At 41.3% G+C, this 20,950-nt stretch overlaps 1 protein-coding gene across 1 annotated transcript in view; it reads left to right on the top strand.

Moving 5' to 3' along the window:
• The window catches only part of tmprss3a (transmembrane serine protease 3a), a 90,930-nt gene that overhangs the window by 8,686 nt on the left and 61,294 nt on the right, over positions 1–20,950 (top strand). The window contains exons 3-4 of the mRNA XM_035945743.2: positions 1,278–1,512; positions 7,367–7,480. Of these exons, the coding sequence (XP_035801636.1) occupies positions 1,278–1,512; positions 7,367–7,480 (349 nt within the window). The remainder of the gene's footprint in view (positions 1–1,277; positions 1,513–7,366; positions 7,481–20,950) is intronic.

Genomic DNA, 20,950 nt, shown 5'->3' with positions numbered 1-20,950 from the left:
CTCAGAGCTGCACATTGTTAAAATTAAGTTAAAGCATTGTCTTTACTTAGCAAATACAGAACCACAAGCACATTAGCTCAATGTGGTTGCATACTGCAAGCTATAAGCAGTTGGGAATCAACTGATTGATGCACTCGCTTCCCTGTGCCTTACCCACACGACCCCTAGCTGCCCAAGGTGCCTATGTGAGCTTTGGTTCTTGCATCCACAGATTAATCTACTAAAACATTACAGCTACAAATGCAAATGAGCATACTGTACGCATATGAGTAAATGATAAGTATACAAGCTTACAATTATGAACAAATTGATAACAATGTAATAAAATAATATATGCAAATGGTGGTGGGTGGATATGTTCAACACAGATAATTGGAATATATCTGTACAACCTACTGTGCATGTATGTAATGTGTTTATATGTGTGCACCTGAGTTTAAAAAAGGCTTAACAGAGCTACAGAAGCCATCTTCAGAGAGGACCTGCTACTCTGCATAAAATACATTTGATAATCTGCTTGAAGTTTGTCAAGCACCATTTATAGGACTCTGAATGCATGAGGAGAAAATTTCTCTGGTCTGATGAAACAAAACCTTGAGTTGCATCAGAAGACTATCAGGTGGATCAACTCATCAGAGCCTTGTTTAAGTAAATCCACTTGCAGTCATTGTTCATTTGTTATAAATATAGCTTTGCCTCAAGTTTCCAGCAGAACATCGCTTACCAAGAAGCATTGTGATAGTGGGAAACATAGCATCATAATTAAGTGACAGTGTCAGAAAAAAACAGCTTTCCTAACTTCAAATCCTAACTAAAGTGAAGACTTCTAAGTGAGCAGTGTCTGGCCCTCTAAAACACTTCACTTCAAGAAAACTGGAACAGTTGCTTCCAGGGCAGGCAGACCAAACATTACCACACCATCAGACAATCTATACATCAGGCCTTTATTTGAAAACACAATGGCAGCATCAAACATTCAATGCTGCACAATTCACAGGTACACCTAGTTTTCAGATTACCTGCACTCTGACGTTGTTTTTAACGTTGTTCTCTCCTGTAAGAAGACCTTCCTTCTCACGATGTTAAATGTTTATTTACTGATTACCCTCACAGTTACATTTCCATATCATGTCTTTGGGTCAAATGTCTTGCAAAACACCTCTCTGATTTAAAATACATGTTTGAAACTTGTCTCATCCGTAGATGCCCCTGTTAAATAAATCTACAGATGTTAGACTAAGACATAATTGTTTCCTACTTTTTTGTTTTTCATTTAGGAACCTAAGGCTGAGGCACTCGAGCAACCAGACCTCTACAAGATAGAGGTGATCTCTGTGACGGAGGAAGACCTCCCCACTGTCGAGACCCCCAACACTCTGAATGTCAGTCCGCTGGGCAGCTTTGCCACTGATCCACAATCAGAGAAATATCCAGCCAACCCTGCAGAACACCAGCCTCCGACTGCACCCAGCCCAACAATGCCGATCACCAAGGTGCAGCCATTTATCCACGGTGAGACACTGTGATGCTCTAGAAAAGAACATGAAAAATGAACGGCTACTACTAATCTGATATTTTAGGGTGGTTTTGACTTGCATTCACACATACATAATTAGAGTTTTATTTGAAAATTTAGGTAGGTTTTTAAGTCCCCTGGTACCAAATATCCACAGGAAAACATTTGAGTATAGATTTGCTTTAAAGTAATGCCCGTGTTAATTTGTGTTTTCTTTGAAGGAAATTCCATGAAAAATGCAAAACTGAAATTGTGCTAAGAGCCTTTCAGGGTATATTCTATTTTTCCAAGTTTTAGAAAATGCATGGTGTCTCTAATCCATCTAGTAAAGTTTGGAGGTGTCTGCTCTTTCCAGGAAAGAAGTATGAGATAGAGGTGGACAGATGGATCCAAATATCGATAATATCGATACTAGCATTGGTATTGAATGATACCAGTATAATGATACCGATATTTTAGTTTCGGTTTCTGTCCTGTATATCTGAACTGATGCGGCTTCAACGAACAGGCAACCTGACTGTCAGAGGTCCTCCTGTCTGAGGAGCAGCAGCTAATCCTCCTCTTGTGATTGGATGTTGTACCGTCATGTGACTCAGTGGTGCCAGACAAACAAGCAAGCAGGCTCAGCTACATCATACATTATAGTGGTGGAAAGTATAACTTTAATTTCTTCCATGGCTCTGTCAGTCTGTTCCTGTCTAATGTGTAAAATGAGCTGTTTAGCTGTTGTATGTTCCTCAACCAACACTGAGGAAAGAGGAGGCAGAGAGGGAGAAGTCCAACTGAGACACAGCTGATGATCAGACTGCAGGCAGGAAGATACTGAACCAGAGACAATTACGAAGATTAGTGCTGTATAGCAGGGCTACAAAATTAAATAATTATTAATCACAATCATAATTTTTAGCTTCTAACCACTATAAGAACAATTGACTGCTCTTAAAAGACGTAGTGCACTTACGTGCGCTGTTTTCTCCGCTCATAGAAAACAACACGTCGATAAAATCAATCGCTTTCATCTTGGACTACTCTGAAATGAGGATACTTTATCCCACTCTTTTCAAAGTAAATTTTGCTCTCAAACCTGTCTGATCACAGCATCTACCACAGTCTGCGCTGTGAGGCGTTCAGGGAACATTGGTAAATGTCTGTCAATAAGCTAATGTTCAGCTCGTGAGGTGCTTCACCTGTAACCAGGTGGGACCAGATGGATGCGACGAACTGACAATGTCTGTCGCACTTTATTATCAAAGACAATAACTGGGTGGGGGGGGGGGGGGGGGGGGAATAAAAGATCAAAATTAACATTACCAAAGTAACTGTGCAAAAAAATTATCTTTAGAATCTTCTATTGCAAAAGTTAGTCTGGAGTATTGGTATCAGCAATATTGGCCCTGTAGTTACTTGGTATCGGATCGATACCAAATCTTGCAGTATTGCACACCACTAGTATGAGATGTCTGGCTATTAAGGAGGTGAATGCTATTACTACCTGAGCATTTTTTTAAAGTAAAGAAATCTCCTGGCTATATCCAAGTCCGGCACACGTGGGATTGGGAGTGATATCTATTTGAAACATCTTACAGTTTTTCTCAGTCGCTTTGGTACATTTCTCGAATCATCCTTGATATTTGCAAAACAGTAAGTGCATTTCTCAAAACAATTGGTACAAATAGCAAAACACCATGGATTACCTGCAAAAGCCAGTCTCTTTCTCAGAATCCTTAGTTCATCTGTCAAAAGTAAATTACCACACCATTCTCAGAGATAGCAGCACCCATGGTTATGTTCCCGCCCCGTTGACCTGGCACATCTACTGTAGCTCTGTGGCTGATGATATTTCGACCCCGCCTTCTGCATTTTGTTAGGTTGAAGCCAGCTTCATCCATGTAGTTGTGCGGTGATTCACTTGCTTCCAGTTCCATTATACACTATATCCAGAAGACACAAAATGAGTTTTATAAATTACATGCATTGTAATTTTGGACAAGATATAGTTTTGTCAAATGTATACAGCACATATTGCATCTTCTTCACTACAGCCACTACAAATGTGTAAAGATCACATTTACTGTACTGTATATCACTATACGATGTTGTAGTGTTTACTGTGAGGTACAGTTGCTGCATGCTCATACATGTTTTACCTGTGGTAGCGCAGCTCCTTCACTCTTTCACCATTTCTTTGAAATGGAACAGTGTACAACTGCTTCATATTAATTTGGTGTCTATAGTTGAGATGCTGACTGTTTGGATGTTTGCAAAGATGTTGTCCTCTAAAAAGGCACTCTTTATCTCCCTTAGTCTTATGGTATTGTTTTCTACAACCATGGTGCAGATAGCCTCCTCCTGTTCAGGTGTGAAAAGAGGCCCTCTGCCACCCCTGTGAGGTTGTCTTGCAGTCCTATGTGAAAAAAATATCAAAATGCAAAACACAAAATTGAGTAAGACAAAATGTCACTGTATAAAGTATACTGACTGTATATTGTAAAATGTAAGTGGAATATTGTAATATTGTATGAAGCATTACAGAAAATATACAGCATTACAGTACAGTACAGTGCCTATGGTCAGATTACATACCTGTTCTCTCGATGAAAAGTCTGACTGAAGACACAGTTGTTCTCCCAACATTTGACTGCACCCTTCGACCAGCCTCGGCCATTGTAAGCCCATATGAGAACGTGGTCTACAAGTGGGCTCTTATCTCATCAAGAACACACATATGTCCTCGGCCTCTTCCTCTATTTGGCCTCCCAACTCCTCCGCTACGCAGCCTCACTCCTCTTCCTCTTCTTCTCTCTGGCTCTTGACCCCGTTCAATTCCTTGTCCTTCCATTGTCAGACAGCGTAACATTGTTTTGTGCTCCAGCTATATATATACTTGCCAGTTGATGGTTCATGAGATGTACCTTTGAGCAATTTTAGAAAACCCCAACCCTTCACACATTTTCCTTTGTTAGAGAAAGTCAAGATTCACCTGGGACCAATTTACCAATTCAGGACAGATTTAGAAAAAAAAGTCTAATGGAAATGTATAGAAACATCCTTGACATATTATGATAACTTGTTCAACCATTTTGCATGGAAAGACTTATACGATGAACTAATGCCAAAATGTTGTGGAGGGTGAGACAATTCAACAGAGATGCATGATAATACATTTTGATCAACATGACATAAACAATTGATAATGTAGGATACAGCAGAGAATTGTACAGAATCATTTGCATGGATGTACCAAAGCATTTGCAACTTGTTCAAAGAAATGAGAAACTGCTTTTTTGATGTGCACAAGTGACACAGTGATGTGAAGATTGAACAAGTAGTTTTGAGAATTTCAATTCTGATCTGAGAAATGTACCAAAGCGACTGAGAAAAACTGTAATATATGCACCAAAAATGCCAGACCAAAATGTATTAAGTCTTGGGCAGGTTGGCCTTGACAATGAGGACATGAAGGATCTGTTTTGGGGAATATATTCACCAGCCTTGCCCTGGTCAAGTGCACCCTCAACACAACCTTAAACTGCATTAGGTGGTGCCTAGCACAAGGGGATGAGGTATTTATTAGTTTAAGCACTGCCTCTCATTCATTAGTTGTCATTTCTCTGCGGTCACTTCCCAAAGTCTCTTGATATCCTGAAGTGAGTGAGGAACACATTTATCTATACTGCTATATAAGACACAGATTAGATGTTTGCAATGTGGGGATAATGACAAAATGGGATCAACTGTGTCTTTTGCCAGGAGATTTGGAAAAGATGTACTACTCATCTGGACAAAATGTCTAATTTGCAAATACCTGAAGAAGTGAGCATTGGGTAGATTAAATAACAGAGAGCTGAATAAATGATCCAAATTTGCCATTAACGTATAGGTTTGAGGTAGATTTAATACCTTTTGAGTACCATGCCTTAAAGGTCCTGTCTCTAAGGGAGGGTGGGAAATAATAATTGTTTCTAATAGGAGGAAATATTGAGGTAGTCTGGAAGTTGAAATGTCTTCTAAAATGGGACCAGATTCTAATTGAGTGATGAGTGGGTTATGGTAAAATTGGCTAAGAGGAAGAGTTGTTGGGACGCATAAAACAGACTTCAAATTAACTGGGCTGCGGGTGTACTCCATTTGGACCCAGACCTCAGGACTATTGGTTGGGTTTTCATCAGTCCAGTTCAACATAGATTTTATATTGCATGACCAGTAATAATGTATGAAATTGGGTAAGGCCAGGCCAGAAAGCTTTTTAGGTCTTTGAAGGGCACCCCTTTTGATTCTATGTGGCTTTCCGTTCCAAATAAAAGACAGTATACTTTTGTCGAGAGATTTTAAAATCTGACTTTTTGATCAAAATTGTGAGGTTTTGAAACAGGTCAAAAAATTTTGGCACCACAATCATTTTTTTTTAAGTTGTTTTTTTTTTTGGCCTTTTTGGCTTTATTTGATAGGTGCAGTGAGAGACAGATAGGAAATGGGGGGAAGACATACAGCAAAGGGCCGCAAGTGGGAATCGAACCCAGGCCGCTGCATCGGGGACCAACCTCTGTACATGGGTCACCCGCTTAACCCATTGAGCTATACGGGTACCCCACCACAATCATTTTGATCAGGTTAATTTGTCCAATTATGGACAGCAGAATATCGCAGAACATTGCAGATGTGACCTCAACTCCAAAATATTTAAAGCCCTTACTGACAGTTCTAAATGGAGAATGTGATGGTAATATTTGAGTGACTGCCTGATTTATAGGGAACATTTCACTTTTGTCAAAGTTGATCTCGTAGCCTGAAACTTTTCTGAACGGGTCTAGGTTAGTGAGTATGACAGGTATAGATGAAAGAGGCTCTGCGACATATAAAAGGATGTCATCCACATATAGGGATATTTTATGAACAAGGCCCCCACGCTCAATACCGGCAAAGTCCTTGGCTTGTCTAAGGGTGGCAGCCAGAGGTTCAATCGTGATAGCAAAAAGGAGGGGAGAAAGGTTACAGCCCTGACAGGTACATATTAAAAAGCCGTTCAAGATCCGAGCTTGGGTATCTTTCTGAAATGAAGCCTGTTTGGTCTGATAAATTATCTGTGGGATGACCTTTTCCAATCTCATTGCTAACACCTTTGATAGAATTTTGTAGTCGACATTTAGCAACGAGATAGGCCGAAAGGAGGTGCAATGAAGCGGATCCTTACCATTTTTTGGTAGAACTGTTATAACTGCTTTCCAAAGGGTTGGGGGGGAGACTTCCCACTGACAATGACTCATTATACATGGCTTGAAGCAGAGAGCATATCTGATGAGGAAATGTTTTTATAAAATTCAAAGATGTAACCATCTGGTCCTGGAGTTTTGCCACGCTTCATAGATTTAATGGCTTCCATAATCTCTACTTTGAAGATTTCACCTCCTAGCATAGAACTGTGTTCCACTGGAACTGATGGGAGGTTAAGTTTATCCAGAAAGAGTCTATGCCGTGATGGGTCATTGTCACATTCAGAGGTGTATAATTTACTATAATACTGCTTAAAAGCAATGTGTATTTCTGTATGATCTGTGAGTGTTTCCCCTGTTTGATTATATATTTTAGGAATGAGGCGAAGGGACTGAGCTTGCCGGCCACATACATTGTCCTGCTGAAGATTTATATCTTAATCAGGGACAGCTGATCCTGGAATACACAGCTTTAGGAACTAATATAAAATACAAGTTAAACTTTCTGCTTTTACTAAAGAAAAATTACTGTTAGTGTGATGAAGCACATTGTTCTGTGGCTTAAATGTTGCTTCATAAGCTTCTTAGTGTTGGAGCCTATTGAGACACCCATAAATGTTCAATCCCCTTTTCTCATCAGAAGATGACTTGGCAGAAGGCTGGAAGAACAGAGTGCTGGCCCACCGCTTGGAACTGCTCATCACTTCATGCATCATTGTTGTGATCACTCTCACTCTCGGCATTGGTCTTGGAGGTGAGAAATTCAGTGTTATGTGAACGCTGTCCATTTGACAATAATGCACCACTGTAGGATGGACTGCCTTTACTCCAACATTTGATGTAGTCCTTACCCGTTATACAACTGAGGTTCCACCCCCACACAGTGCATTCAGATAATGAGATCACCGACAGTTTGTCCTCCACTTTCAACTTTAATTTGCCAATTATCTCATGTGAGCAGAGTATAATCTTTTTACATAGTGCCACTATTATAGGACAAGTTAATATGAATAAGATCATAAATATTTTCCATATTTTTCTTTTTTTTGCACCCAGTAACAGCCTGGTGTCTGTCGTGCAACCTTCTCTACTTTCAGTTTTTGTGTCTGGGTTCGGACTGGTCTTCAGTGGTGGGAAACTAGGATACGTTGGATTAAGAGCAGGAGGCAGATTTAGCAGGTGGCAGATTTAGCAACCAACGACACATTGTTGCACTGGAACCAGTTTGAAGTCCAGAGTCACAACTTATGGGCCTCAATTTTGCAAATGACACTACAATAACTATTGCTGACTTTTTTCTTTTTTTAAAAAAAAAGAAGAAAACATTCAAAAATACCTAATTGCCAATCCCGGGCCGCTCCGGGAACCGGCCCTTCGTAGAGTGGAACAGCGGCAGAGAGTGGCGATGGGTGGTCCGGAGCATCTCGTTCCAGAGTGGCTGACAGGAGGTTCAGAGGAGAGGATGGCACGGTTGGCAGGGAATCCAGAAGTGGGTAGGAAATCCAGAGGTTGGCAGGGGATCCAGAGGTTGGACTGGGGTAGCAGGATGACAGAACCATACAGCGGGGCCAGCGGAACTGTGAACAAGAAAAACAGGATTAGCACAGTTTCAGAAGCGCACAGCAGAAATTTGCAGTGCGAGACCAAACAACTGACTGCAATAGCAGAAGTTACTATCTGGCAGGGTGTGGAGCGTGAGACTGGCTTTTATGGCAGTTGATGAGGGACAGATGTGCTGCGCTGCAGCTTCCTGGAGTCCTGCAGATGATGGGACTGATTAGTGTGATGGTGCAGCCGCTGGAGAGCAGCACAGCGAGAATCAGATGAGGGGACAGAGAAGAGAGAGATAGAACCAAAAGAGAGGAAAACAGAGGGAATTAACAGAGAGGAGAGAGGACGAATAAGGGAGGTCAGGTGGGGGCTGATGCAGGGACCAGGGAGGGGGCCCTGACAACATCTCTCTTTTGTGAACACTGAAAATTTAGGTTTTAGCTTTTAATTTTGAACAGAGGGGTGCACTACAACACAAGTTGGACAAAGCCAGGCTTCAATTGTATATGCCGGCTCCACAAAACATAAACTCCCATTTGGAGATAACAGGTATTAGTCAGAGATAACGCATACACAATGGTAGTTATTAGCTTTCTTTTTTAACCTAGGTTTTCTGCTTTAGACTCAAAATGAAATTAATGTTTTCAATTGAATAATCTCTGTGAACAGTCCCAATAAACTAATGAATTTTGTAATCTGTGTTTTATCAGCTGCGGTTCCAGCAGTGTAAAGTGGACTGGACAGCAAAGCCCAAATATAAAAACATTTATGCATTGCCTGCATCACCAACTGAGCACATGTAGGTTTCCCCTTGGCAATGCAACACATGCAGTTTGCAGTTGACCACTATGTTTACAGGCCTTGTCCAATGAAATGACTAACATACAGCTCAACAGGTTTGTGATATAAAACATTCCCTCAGCTGAAAATCTTTATTACTGACAATTGTCAGGAAACAAACAGGTGAACAAGAGACACCTCTTATAGCCAATTTTCATCCGAAACTCTGAACATAATCTGGTCTCTACCAGGTTATCTGCACAATATAAGTTGCCATGGTGATCTAGCAGGTTAAAAATGATTCACCTTTGTGGAACTGAAAACTGACTTTAATCTGTACATACTTGGCCAACCCATTGATCTTGCTTTGTAGTACAGAGGGCTGTAGTACGAAGCGAGATTAGCAGACACTTTCACTGGATTAGCACAACCACATAAGCTCATTGTTTCACCTGCTAAAAAGTAGGGATGCACTGATCCCGATACTGATATCGGGTATCTGTCCGATACGAGGCATGAGTACTTGTACTCGTACTCGTACTCATAAAATGGCCAACGATACCATGACACCGATACACTTACGGCACCGACACACTTGGCTGCAACGCGGGCAGTGACCATCTTTATATACAGTCTATGGCAGCGACGAGTCATGTCAGCAGTGTGGAACTATTTTCAGGTGAATGAGAGCGACAAAACAAAGCAGAATGCAAATTATGTCCAGCAAAAGTCTCCAGAGGAGGAACAAAATCTACCGGTTACAGCACAAGCAACTTAATTAAACATTTGCAATCCAAGCATGACGCAGAATATAATGAGTTCACTCGCGACACCGACAAAAGACAACCAACTTTGCAGCAGACACTGGCTAAGCAGGAGAAAGTGTCCCAAGACAACTCACGTGCTGTCAAAATGACAGATGCTCTTGCCGGGTATATTGCCCTGGATGACCAGCCACTGTCCGTGGTCGATAATTTGGGATTCCAGCGTCTTCTCTGTATACTGGAGCCAAGGTATGAGATTCCTAGCCGTAACCATATCACAGACACGATGCTACCGAAGCTGCACGACTTCATGAAAAAAACGCATCCACAACCTGTTGCATGATGTTAAAACTTTAAGCTTCACCACAGAAATTTGGAGCAGCAGTGTAAGCCCAATGTCTCTCATCAGCCTGACTGCACAATGGATCGATAATGATTTTAAGCTGCAGAAGGCCATACTGCATGCAAAACAATTCGGAGGTTTGCACACCGGCCAAGCCATTGCAGATGAGTTTGATGTTATGCTTCAGACGTGGGGCATTAATAAAAGTGCAGTCCATGTTGTGCTATGAGATAACGTGAAGAACGTGGTGAAAGCCATGAGTGACGTGGAGCTTCCGAGCCTCCCATGTGTCGCACACACCCTTTAGCTGGCTGTAAATGAGGGGCTACTGGCTCAGAGAAGTGTAGCTGATGCAGTGGCAGTGGGACGAAAAAATTGTGGGACATTTTAAACACTCCGCTTTAGCCTACTCTCAACTGGAGAACATACACTATATTGCCAACAGTATTCACTCACCTGCCTTGACTCGCATATGAACGTAAGTGACATCCCATTCCTAATCCATAGGGTTCAATATGACGTTGGTCCACCCTTTGCAGCTATAACAGCTTCAACTCTTCTGGGAAGGCTGTTCACAAGGTTTAGGAGTGTGTTTATGGGAATTTTTGACCATTCTTCCAGAAGCACATTTGTGAAGTCACACACTGATGTTGGACGAGAAGGCCTGGCTCTCAGTCTCCGCTCTAATTCATCCCAAAGGTGTTCTATCGGGTTGAGGTCAGGACTCTGTGCAGGCCAGTCAAGTTCATCCACACCAGACTCTGTCATCCATGTCTTTATGGACCTTGCTTTGTGCACTGGTGCATGTTGGAAGAGGAAGGGGCCAGCTCTAAACTGTTTCCACAAAGTTGGGAGCATGGAATTGTCCAAAATGTCTTGGTATGCTGAAGCATTCAGAGTTCCTTTCACTGGAACTAAGGGGCCACGCCCAGCTCCTGAAAAACAATCCCACACCATAATCCCTCCTCCACCAAACTTTACACTTGGCACAATGCAGTCCAACAAGTATCGTTCTCCTGGCAACAGCCAAACCCAGACTCGTCCATCAGATTGCCAGATGGAGAAGCACGATTCATCACTCCAGAGAACGCGTCTCCACTGCTCTAGAGTCCAGTGGCGGCGTGCTTTACGCCACTGCATCCGACGCTTTGCATTGCACTTGGTGATGTATGGCTTGGATGCAGCTGCTCGGCCATGGAAACCCATTCCATGAAGCTCTCTGCTGAAGCACTGTTCTTGAGCTAATCTGAAGGCCACATGAAGTTTGAAGGTCTGTAGCGATTGACTCTGCAGAAAGTTGGCGACCTCTTGCATCTATGCGCCTCAGCATCTGCTGACCCCGCTTCGTCAGTTTACGTGGCCTACCACTTGGTGGCTGAGTTGCTGTCATTCCCACACACTTCCACTTTCTTATAATACTGCTGACAGTTGACTGTGGAATATTTAGGAGCGAGGAAATGTCACGACTGGATTTGTTGCACAGGTGGCATCCTATCACAGTTCCACGCTGGAATTCACTGAGCTCCTGAGAGCGACCCATTCTTTCACAAATGTTTGTAAAAGCAGTCTGCATGCCTAGGTGCTTGATTTCATACACCTGTGGCCATGGAAGTGATGGGAACACCTGATTCTGATTATTTGGATGGGTGAGTGAATATTTTTGGCAATATAGTGTACAAGTACAATTCAACCAGCCCGTTGAAAGCCTCCAACAGGATGTCCCGACCCGCTGGAACAGCACTTATTACATGCTTCAATCTCTCATTGAGCAGAAGAGGGCCCTCGGGTCAGAGTCGGGTCAGAGTACGAGCTTCCTGACAACCTCATCGTCACTGCTCATCAGTGGTCACTTTTTGAGAAAACTTTGTCTGTGCTTTCTCTGTTTGAGGAACTAACCTGAAAAATGAGCTCAGGTGATTCACTTGCATCTGATGTCATTCCTGCTGTGACCTTGCTTATGAGACTTCTGACCAATGAAACGGACGAGGACCATGGCATTAAAGCCATGAAGGAGACTTTGGCTGCAGCCGTCAAGAGACGCCTCAGTGACGGGGAAACAAACCCAATGTACTGCATCGCGACTCTTCTCGATCCGAGGTAAAGTGTGTGTGTGTCTGTCTGTCTGTGTCTGTCTGTCTGCCTGCCTGTCTTTGTGTGTCTCTTTCAACCAGCTAAATTATTATTACTGCTTTTTTAGGTACAAAGATCGCTTTTTCTCAAACACTGACACTGCTACAGAGGCCAAGGAGATGCTGATGCTGGAGCTGCGGAGGATGTGCACAGGATAGGCAGACAAGCAGGAGGATCTTGGGGAGCCACCTGTCAGAAAGCTTCGTAAGTTGCAAGCCAGCAGCAGTCTGGACAGTTTGTTTGATGAGATAGCAAGTGAGCGGAAATCAACATCACCGGGCCTTGCACCAGTGGGAGCTGCCATTCAGTTAGAGACATATCTTGGAGAGACCACTACTGCTCAAGAGGAAAACCCTCTACAATACTGGGGAGTTCACAGAGTGCGATTTCCATTTCTGGCTCAAATGTTAAAGAGATACCCGTCAGCCCCATGCAGCAGCATGGACAGTGAACTGCTGTTCAGCTCAGTGTCCTACATCGTTGATGAAAAACACAACAGACTCACAGCTGAAAATGCAGAGAAGTTTCTTTTTATCAAAAAGAACCTGCCCCTCACTTACACAAAATAAGTTTAATCATCACAGACAGATGTTGTGATGACATGTTGATCACTTGATATGCTCAGCCATAGTTTTATGTTGGTTCTTGAATGAATATTTTGAGTAAGTTTTGAAGTTAAATATGTGGCAAAGCTGTTAAAAACACAGACCACAGAAAGTGACAATTTTGCACTCAGGTTTTTTGGTGATGTGTGTGGCAGTGCCATGTTTAAAGCACTTTTGTTAAATGTCAGCACTCAGTATATGACAAAGTTTTACTGAAATCTTACAGTATGTGTTGCAGTGCCATGTTTATAAAAGCATTTTTGTTCATACTGCAGTGAAAGTTGTGACAGTCACCCATGTACAAGAAAAACATACTGAGGAATGTTGTCCAAATAACAGACGACATCTGTGGAAAAATTTTTTAAAAATCAAAGTAATTTTATGTGTAATGGCGTAAGTACTCGGAATCAGTATCGGTGAGTACTCAAATGCCAGTACTCGTGCACTACTCATTCTGGAAAAAAGTGGTATCGGTGCATCCCTACTAAAAAGTTCCCTGTCATCCTAGCACTAGGACTGATTCACAGCCTGAGTCCATCATCCTCCTACCAGAGCAGTCACCTTTCAGTGTTTGTCCACGACAGCAGTACCTACCATGAGCTTACCTGCCTTTCCTTTCTTCATCACCATCTGGGCAGTCTTCCTAGGTTTGGGTGGGTTTTCACCTAATAGCAGTATTGTAAAATTCCCATGCCGTTAGCCCCTGAAGGCTATCTCTCCTCTTTAGTGGATTGCTTTTGTCTTGTTACTGCTATGGATACTCCTGGGATTAAATATGTTTCTCTTTGCCTGGACTGCCAACTCCTTGCCTCAAGCTGACCTCCCTAACCATGGCCATGACTATGCTGCAGCTCTACTCTACCTCAGATTATCATAACTTCAAGAACCACCTCTGTCCAGAAAGCATGGATGTTCTCACAAAGTTGGAATACTATGGCAAAGGCCATAATCGCAAAGAGGTCACGTGTCTGCAGGCAAATTAAGTTCCAAAACGCCATTCCACCCCTATGGTCTTTACATCACTACAATAAACAACACATAGTTCTGTCCAAGCTCTGCCCCTTCATTGGTTTACACGGCCAATTACAAAGCAGTATCACCCTAAATTGACTTTGCTCAACATTTGTTAAACCAACAAAGCCTCTTTCTGAATGACTTTATAACTGACAGTAACTTAAATTCCCTCTGCTTTACTGACATCTATCAAAAACCCCTGAACTGCTTCTTACTAAAACAGACCACCTCCTCAGCATACATAAGGTACATTGACAAACTTCATCCTGAGCTGTGGGGTGGTAGAGTTGCTGCTGTTTACAGGAATGACATTACAACAGTCACCATTTCATTTCTACCACTCATTCATCCAATCCAGTCATAGACTGTAATTAAAGATGGATTATCCTTCGATGTCACTATAACAATGGTTGCGCATGAAGAAGCACTTTAAATTTAGAACTTGTTCCGAAAAGGAATCATTAGAAAAGCTTATTTTAGATTCTACCTAATGGTTCCCAAACAAATCTCACTGGTGCTTATTCAGAGCTAGTGCACAGCAAGCATCTACTGTGTATCTACTGCTATCTGTCTCTGCCATCACACGAGATGAATACATGTTTGTCTTCCTATCTAGTAATAGATTTGACTTATACTGAATGTAGGTGCCTTAGTTATTCGTATGATAATGTTTTTTTTTTGTTTTAAATTCTTATGAACTTAAAAGCTGTTGAAGCTGTTTTTTAATTTAATTTTTTACTTTAAAGATTTGTATTTGGTCATTGAAAAGTTCCAGTCTCTTTGTTTAGGGCCATTGTCTTGGTCAGTGCTTTAACTTTACAGTTGATCTGTATTTATGGCGGTGTAAGGGGCAACACTCAGCCTAACAGCCAAAGTATGGTGTTGGATTGTGCACAGTCACTGTGGATAACAGATCATAGATTATAGAGCTGGACAATCAGAAGCATGTTCTCAAAACATCCAGTTCCAGATTCACAACGTGGTCTTAAATCTGCTAACAAAGGTGCTACAGCTAGACAAAGAAGACACTGGTCGAACACTCAAATCAGAGCCTGGATCAATACCTTGTGCTATTCCTCCCAAATTACACTACTACTAAGACTGTGTGAAGGTATTGAGCCATGTTCATCTATTGATTTATCTTCCTTTTCTTTTAATGTAGATTATCCTCTATTACACATATATGGTCTGCCTAATTTATTGGTGTTATATTACTACAATTAAACAAGCTAACTATTATCTATCTATAAGGTCATTTTCTGTTTAAAGACATTCCCTGATGGAACATTGTAAGTTAAATTCATTTAGAGATAGAACTTTTGATGACCATGCACATGTCACAGACAATGAATAGACACTTTTTTTAACATTTAAATTTGGAAAATTGATGAGCTGGCATAAAAATGCTTTGGCTGATCTTGTTGCAATAAATGCAATACATAATGTTAGCCATTTTACCATATCTTAGCTTTCTCCACAGTGCAACTAAAAGTAACCTGTGGCTGTGGGTGGTGCATGTGACAGATGTGTATCACAGAGTCATGCATCTAAGAGATGAAGGACAACCTTGTCAAAATTAATGACATCATGAGAAAATAAGACTACATTAAGACTTGGAGGAAAACCTCAGGCATTCTGTAGAAAAACTTGATCTTGGGCCTCACACCTTTCAACAAGACAATGATCCAAAATATGTAATATGTGGTGGCCAGAGCCATTTTCTATGCTGTTGTCTGCTGGAGCAAAAAACCTGAGGATGGATAACACCAAATAGCTGAAAACATTTAAGACATGCAGCTCAGTCCTGATGGTGGATTTATACAATTGACAGTCGATGCAGTGGCAGAGCAGAGGATATTGTCAAAACACATCTCTCACCCTCTACACAGTACTCTTGTTCTTGCTAGAGGCACCCTGCAGCAAGAGGCTAATATCAGTCTGTCATGGGAAGTCCTTCTTTCCTGTAACCATATATTTGTATAATTCCTCTTTCATTTGAATGTTTTTTTTCATTTTGTTAATTGCATTTCTTTTATATATTTCATGCTTTAAATTTAGTAGTATAAATTCAGCAGTCTCTGCAACTGCAAAATTAGCCTCATACGGCTGCACCAAACAATGTAGATAAAAGTGTTGGCTGCAACACACCTGCTAGTAGAAACTGCACTTTATGTTTAAAATTGCACTTGTTAATTTAGGGGCACCATGCTCAGCTTGTCTGAGAAAATTATCAATTTAGACTAAGTCTCAAAGAGACTTTGATGAAAAAGAAATTGATCAGTCTGTTATCTGATCGTCTTAGGTTCTGATTTTGTTGACCTCCAGTTCCCAAAGCAAAGAAATACATGGTAGAACCGATGATGATGATATCCAAACATTTATTAACCAGGCATGTGCAGAGGGGGGACGGAGGGGGCTGAAGCACCTGCCCCTTTGCCCCTTGATGCCCAAAGTGCCCTTTTGTTAAAGTTGATTTTTTAATTTTATTTAATTTTGGGTTTTTTTATTTGTAAGTGTGTGTGTGTAAAAGTCTTTGAGGCCCAAAATAATAAATAAAACAAAAATAAAAATAATAATAATTCAGATCTACCCTCGGTCGGTCACATGATCTACGTAGACGTCCCTCACTCACTGCCCGAGGTGCTCAGATGTGCCCTGTAGCTCAGCGCTATCGCCGCTAGTCTAGAAACCGGAGACCCGAGAGGAGGACTTCAACAACTGATGGTCCTGATGGTGAGGAGGTTTTGCAACGGTATCCGTTTGTGCACGGTGTATTTTTATAAGATGACTGACGAAGTGAAGTGAGCATCCTCTGTGTGTGTGTGTATGTGTGTGTGTGTGTGTGTGTGTGTGTGTGTGTGTGTGTGTGTGTGTGTGTGTGTGTGTGTGTGTGTGTGTGTGTGTGTGTGTGTGTGTGTGTGTGTGTGTGTGTGTGTGTGTGTGTGTGTGTGTCTGATTCTGGACACATCTCTCATCAATTATAGCCGCTAGTTAACCACACAGCGTGCTGAGAGGATAAAGTCTGCCAGGCTTCTTTTTGTTCCTGTGTGTTTCTTTTGTCATGGGCAAAGTGCATAAGACAGATGTATTATTTTACTGTCAGTGAGTTGCAGTGTGTTTCCTGTGTTTCTAGAGGCAATGAGGCATAGGTTATGTTATTTCACTAAAACTATGTACATGCATTTTCACATAACTTTGGACTATTGCAGTATAAATACAATAACAATAATAATTAGAAGAATCTGAATTGTGATTTTCTCAATCTTTCATTTAAAGATATCAGTACTTGTTTATAACATTTGTATATACAGACAAATTAAATATAATATGCATAAATATAAAATATATAAATTTTATAACTTTGTTGTCTTGCGCAAAGTGGATAGTCAAACTGAATAAAAGCACAAATACATTTAAATACATGATTTCTATTTCATTTAATTATTATTTTTTTAACTTTATTATTAGCACTGCGAATAATAAAGGGCAGATTATGAATCAGCACCCATGGAGCAAATCCATGGCTATACACTATATGTCTTGGAAAGGTATGAAATTTAAAAGCAAGGACTCCAGGAAGTGTAGCCACAGTTAAACAGTCCAGTGTCTAATGGTGATCTAAATTCAACAATAGTAATTTGTCACAAATACATTACAGCATCATGAAATGTTGCTTATGACCACATCAGGGTTTGAACCACTGACCTTCTGATCAGTAGTCCTGAGACTTAACCGTTGGCCACTGAGAGTGTCTACACTATTGGATCAATACAGCCCACCTCCAGTGATATCAGCAGCAGCCTCCTCATCAGGCCAAACATAGACTGCCCCCAAACAAAGATACGCTATATTGCCAAAAGTATTCGCTGACCCATCCAAATAATCAGAATTAGGTGTTCCAATCACTTCCATGGCCACAGGTGTATAAAATCAAGCACCTAGTTATGCAGACTGCTTTTACAAACATTTGTGAAAGAATGGGTCGCTCTCAGGAGCTCAGTGAATTCCAGCGTGGAACTGTGATAGGATGCCACCTGTGCAACAAATCCAGTCGTGACATTTCCTCACTCCTAAATATTCCACAGTCAACTGTCAGCTGTATTATAAGAAAGTGGAAGTGTGTGGGAACAACAGCAACTCAGCCACCAAGTGGTAGGCCACGTAAACTGACAGAGCGGGGTCAGCGGATGCTGAGGTGCATAGTGCCAAGAGGTCACCAACTTTCTGCAGAGTCAATCGCTACAGACCTTCAAACTTCATGCAGCCTTCAGATTAGCTCAAGAACAGTGCTTCAGCAGAGAGCTTCATGGAATGGGTTTCCATGGTCGAGCAGCTGCATCCAAGCCATACATCACCAAGTGCAATGCAAAGCGTCGGATGCAGTGGTGTAAAGCACGCTGCCACTGGACTCTAGAGCAGTGGAGATGCGTTCTCTGGAGTGACAAATCGTGCTTCTCCATCTGGCAATCTGATGGACGAGTCTGGGTTTGGCGGTTGCCAGGAGAACGATACTTGTTGGACTGCATTGTGCCAAGTGTAAAGTTTGGTGGAGGGGGGCGATTATGGTGTGGGGTTGTTTTTCAGGAGCTGGGCTTGGTCCCTTAGTTCCAGTGAAAAGAACTCTGAATGCTTCAGCATACCAAGACATTTGGACAATTCCATGCTCCCAACTTTGTGGGAACAGTTTAGAGCTGGCCCCTTCCTCTTCCAACATGACTGTGCACGAGTGCACAAAGCAAGGTCCATAAAGACATGGATGACAGAGTCTGGTGTGGATGAACTTGACTGGCCTGCACAGAGTCCTGACCTCAACCCGATAGAACACCTTTGGGATGAATTAGAGTGGAGACCAAGAGCCAGGCCTTCTCATCCAACATCAGTGTGTGACCTCACAAATGCGCTTCTGGAAAAATGGTCAAAAATTCCCATAAACACACTCCTAAACCTTGTGGACAGCCTTCCCAGAAGAGTTGAAGCTGTTATAGCTGCAAAGGGTGGACCGACGTCATATTGAACCCTATGGATTAGGAATGGGATGTCACTTACGTTCATATGCGAGTCAAGGCAGGTGAGTGAATACTTTTGGCAATATAGTGTATGAGGTGTGAACAATGATATGGTATGTCATGATTCCATGTTACATTCTTCATGAATATGGGTTGCTACAATTCAGCCAGTTATATTGTAAGGTATGTTTCTGTATTGTGTTTCAAATTTGTGCTCCATGTGCCACCTTTTAACTTTGAGCACCTGCCCCTCCAAAGGTCTCTGCATGGCCCTGTTATTAACTAATACTACGCATAACAATAAACACCAACAGACAGTGAATAAATGAATGAATAAATGCAGATAAACTAATGAACTGTGATTGTCACTGGAAGCAGTTGGTAAGAAGGTGATGAATTTAGAATCACTGTAGAATTGGAAATCCAGATGTAATTTGTAACTTCACTCATTTAGCAGAAGGAAGAGTCAAAGCTCAGAGCTTTAAAGAAGAGTATTTGCGCTGTTGAAGTATTAAAGTTAACTTAAGAAGTCAAACTTTAAGTAAATATAGAAAAACAAAGCCATAGTTTCAAGTGAAATTATAAATTTTTTTCAGCTGTCATAAATGAACCTAATTTTAAGCCTTTGTTTTAGTTTAAGTTTTATGAAAAAGGCTGTTTCAAAAATTCTTTTTTTTTTCTAGCCCAATCTTCTCTTTTCTTTGTTCTTTTGTTCTCAAGCCCAAGTCAGTTGTATTTTTCTTCTAAGCTTGCGTCTTACAAGCCCCATGTTCTACAAGCCGCTTTGCATTCCAGTGACTGTTTAGAAAGTTTTGGAGCCAAATTCAAACCAGCATCCAACCAATCATGGATGTGTTCCTCCCAAGTGGTGGTGTTGAGCTTCACTGTCCAGGAGAGGCCAGAGGCCAGATAACTTTATACCTTACTCTTAGTTAATTTCTTAAATGTACAAATCCAATTGTTAAATGTCTATGATGATCACAGATGTAAAATACCACTGAATAGATGATTTGAATGACACCAAACACAATATTTTTACCTCATATGGTTCCTGAGATAATAATAAAAAGGTGTAAACATAACAATAAACTTAGACATTGTAGACTTCAGGCTATATGGAAGTAAACTTATTACATAGCTAAAAATACAAGCATATACATTCAATAATAAGAAAAATAGGACATAGGAAGTATATATGCTTTGTGTGAAAAGTCTCTCTCTGCCTTTATAGCGGTGGTCTGTGACAGAGGGAAGCGGGGCTGTTGCTGTCTTGTTTTTTCTTCTCCACAAACACTTCAGATTTAAAATGTTCTTCTTCCATACTGGTCCTGATCAGCCTGGTATCAGAGACTGAGTCTGGTGATGCTGTATTTCCTTAATGTTCTGATTTATAAACTGTTCAATTCAGTCCAGCATACCAAGTTCTGTGTGTTAGGTAGGGCGATCAGGGTCACTGTGAAGAATGCAGATCCTCTTCTGCAGCGGTGTGGTTTTTCTCACTGTTGATGCTTTATGACCCCTATCTGATTCTGGTTGAGGTAGGGGGCATCCTGTTGTCTCCAAGAGAGCTGTTAATGGTCCTTTATTAGTAATCATCCGATCAGCAGATGTTCCATTTGGAGGTGAATTTGGGGTTATCTGTCTTCTGAAATGGTGTCTTACCAAATTTATAGCTTTGGGAAAGGGTCTTTGGATCTTTGTGTGTTGCTCTGGATTGTTCTGCTCCTCAGTATGCTACAGTGAAGTGTATTTTTTATACAGTATGTACAGTATACAGTGTAAGATGGTAGGATGAGGTGTCCTGATCCTTGATGCAACCATCAGTGAGGAAATTCTACAGGAGTTCATTTTAAAATCTTATACATTGTAGCTTTAATTTCATTGATATTTCGACTCTGAAGCAGCTATTCACACTAATTTTGTCCCAGAAAAAACTCGGAGCATTTAGCAAGCACACAGGTTTCCTAAAATATTCATTAATGTAGAGGACCACCTATTTCTGCATACTACTGTGCATACAAAATTCTGATA

The sequence above is a fragment of the Amphiprion ocellaris genome, chromosome 11, assembly GCF_022539595.1.
Source record: "Amphiprion ocellaris isolate individual 3 ecotype Okinawa chromosome 11, ASM2253959v1, whole genome shotgun sequence".
Classification (NCBI taxonomy): domain Eukaryota; kingdom Metazoa; phylum Chordata; class Actinopteri; family Pomacentridae; genus Amphiprion; species Amphiprion ocellaris.
This window is presented reverse-complemented; position numbering and strand designations above follow the sequence as displayed.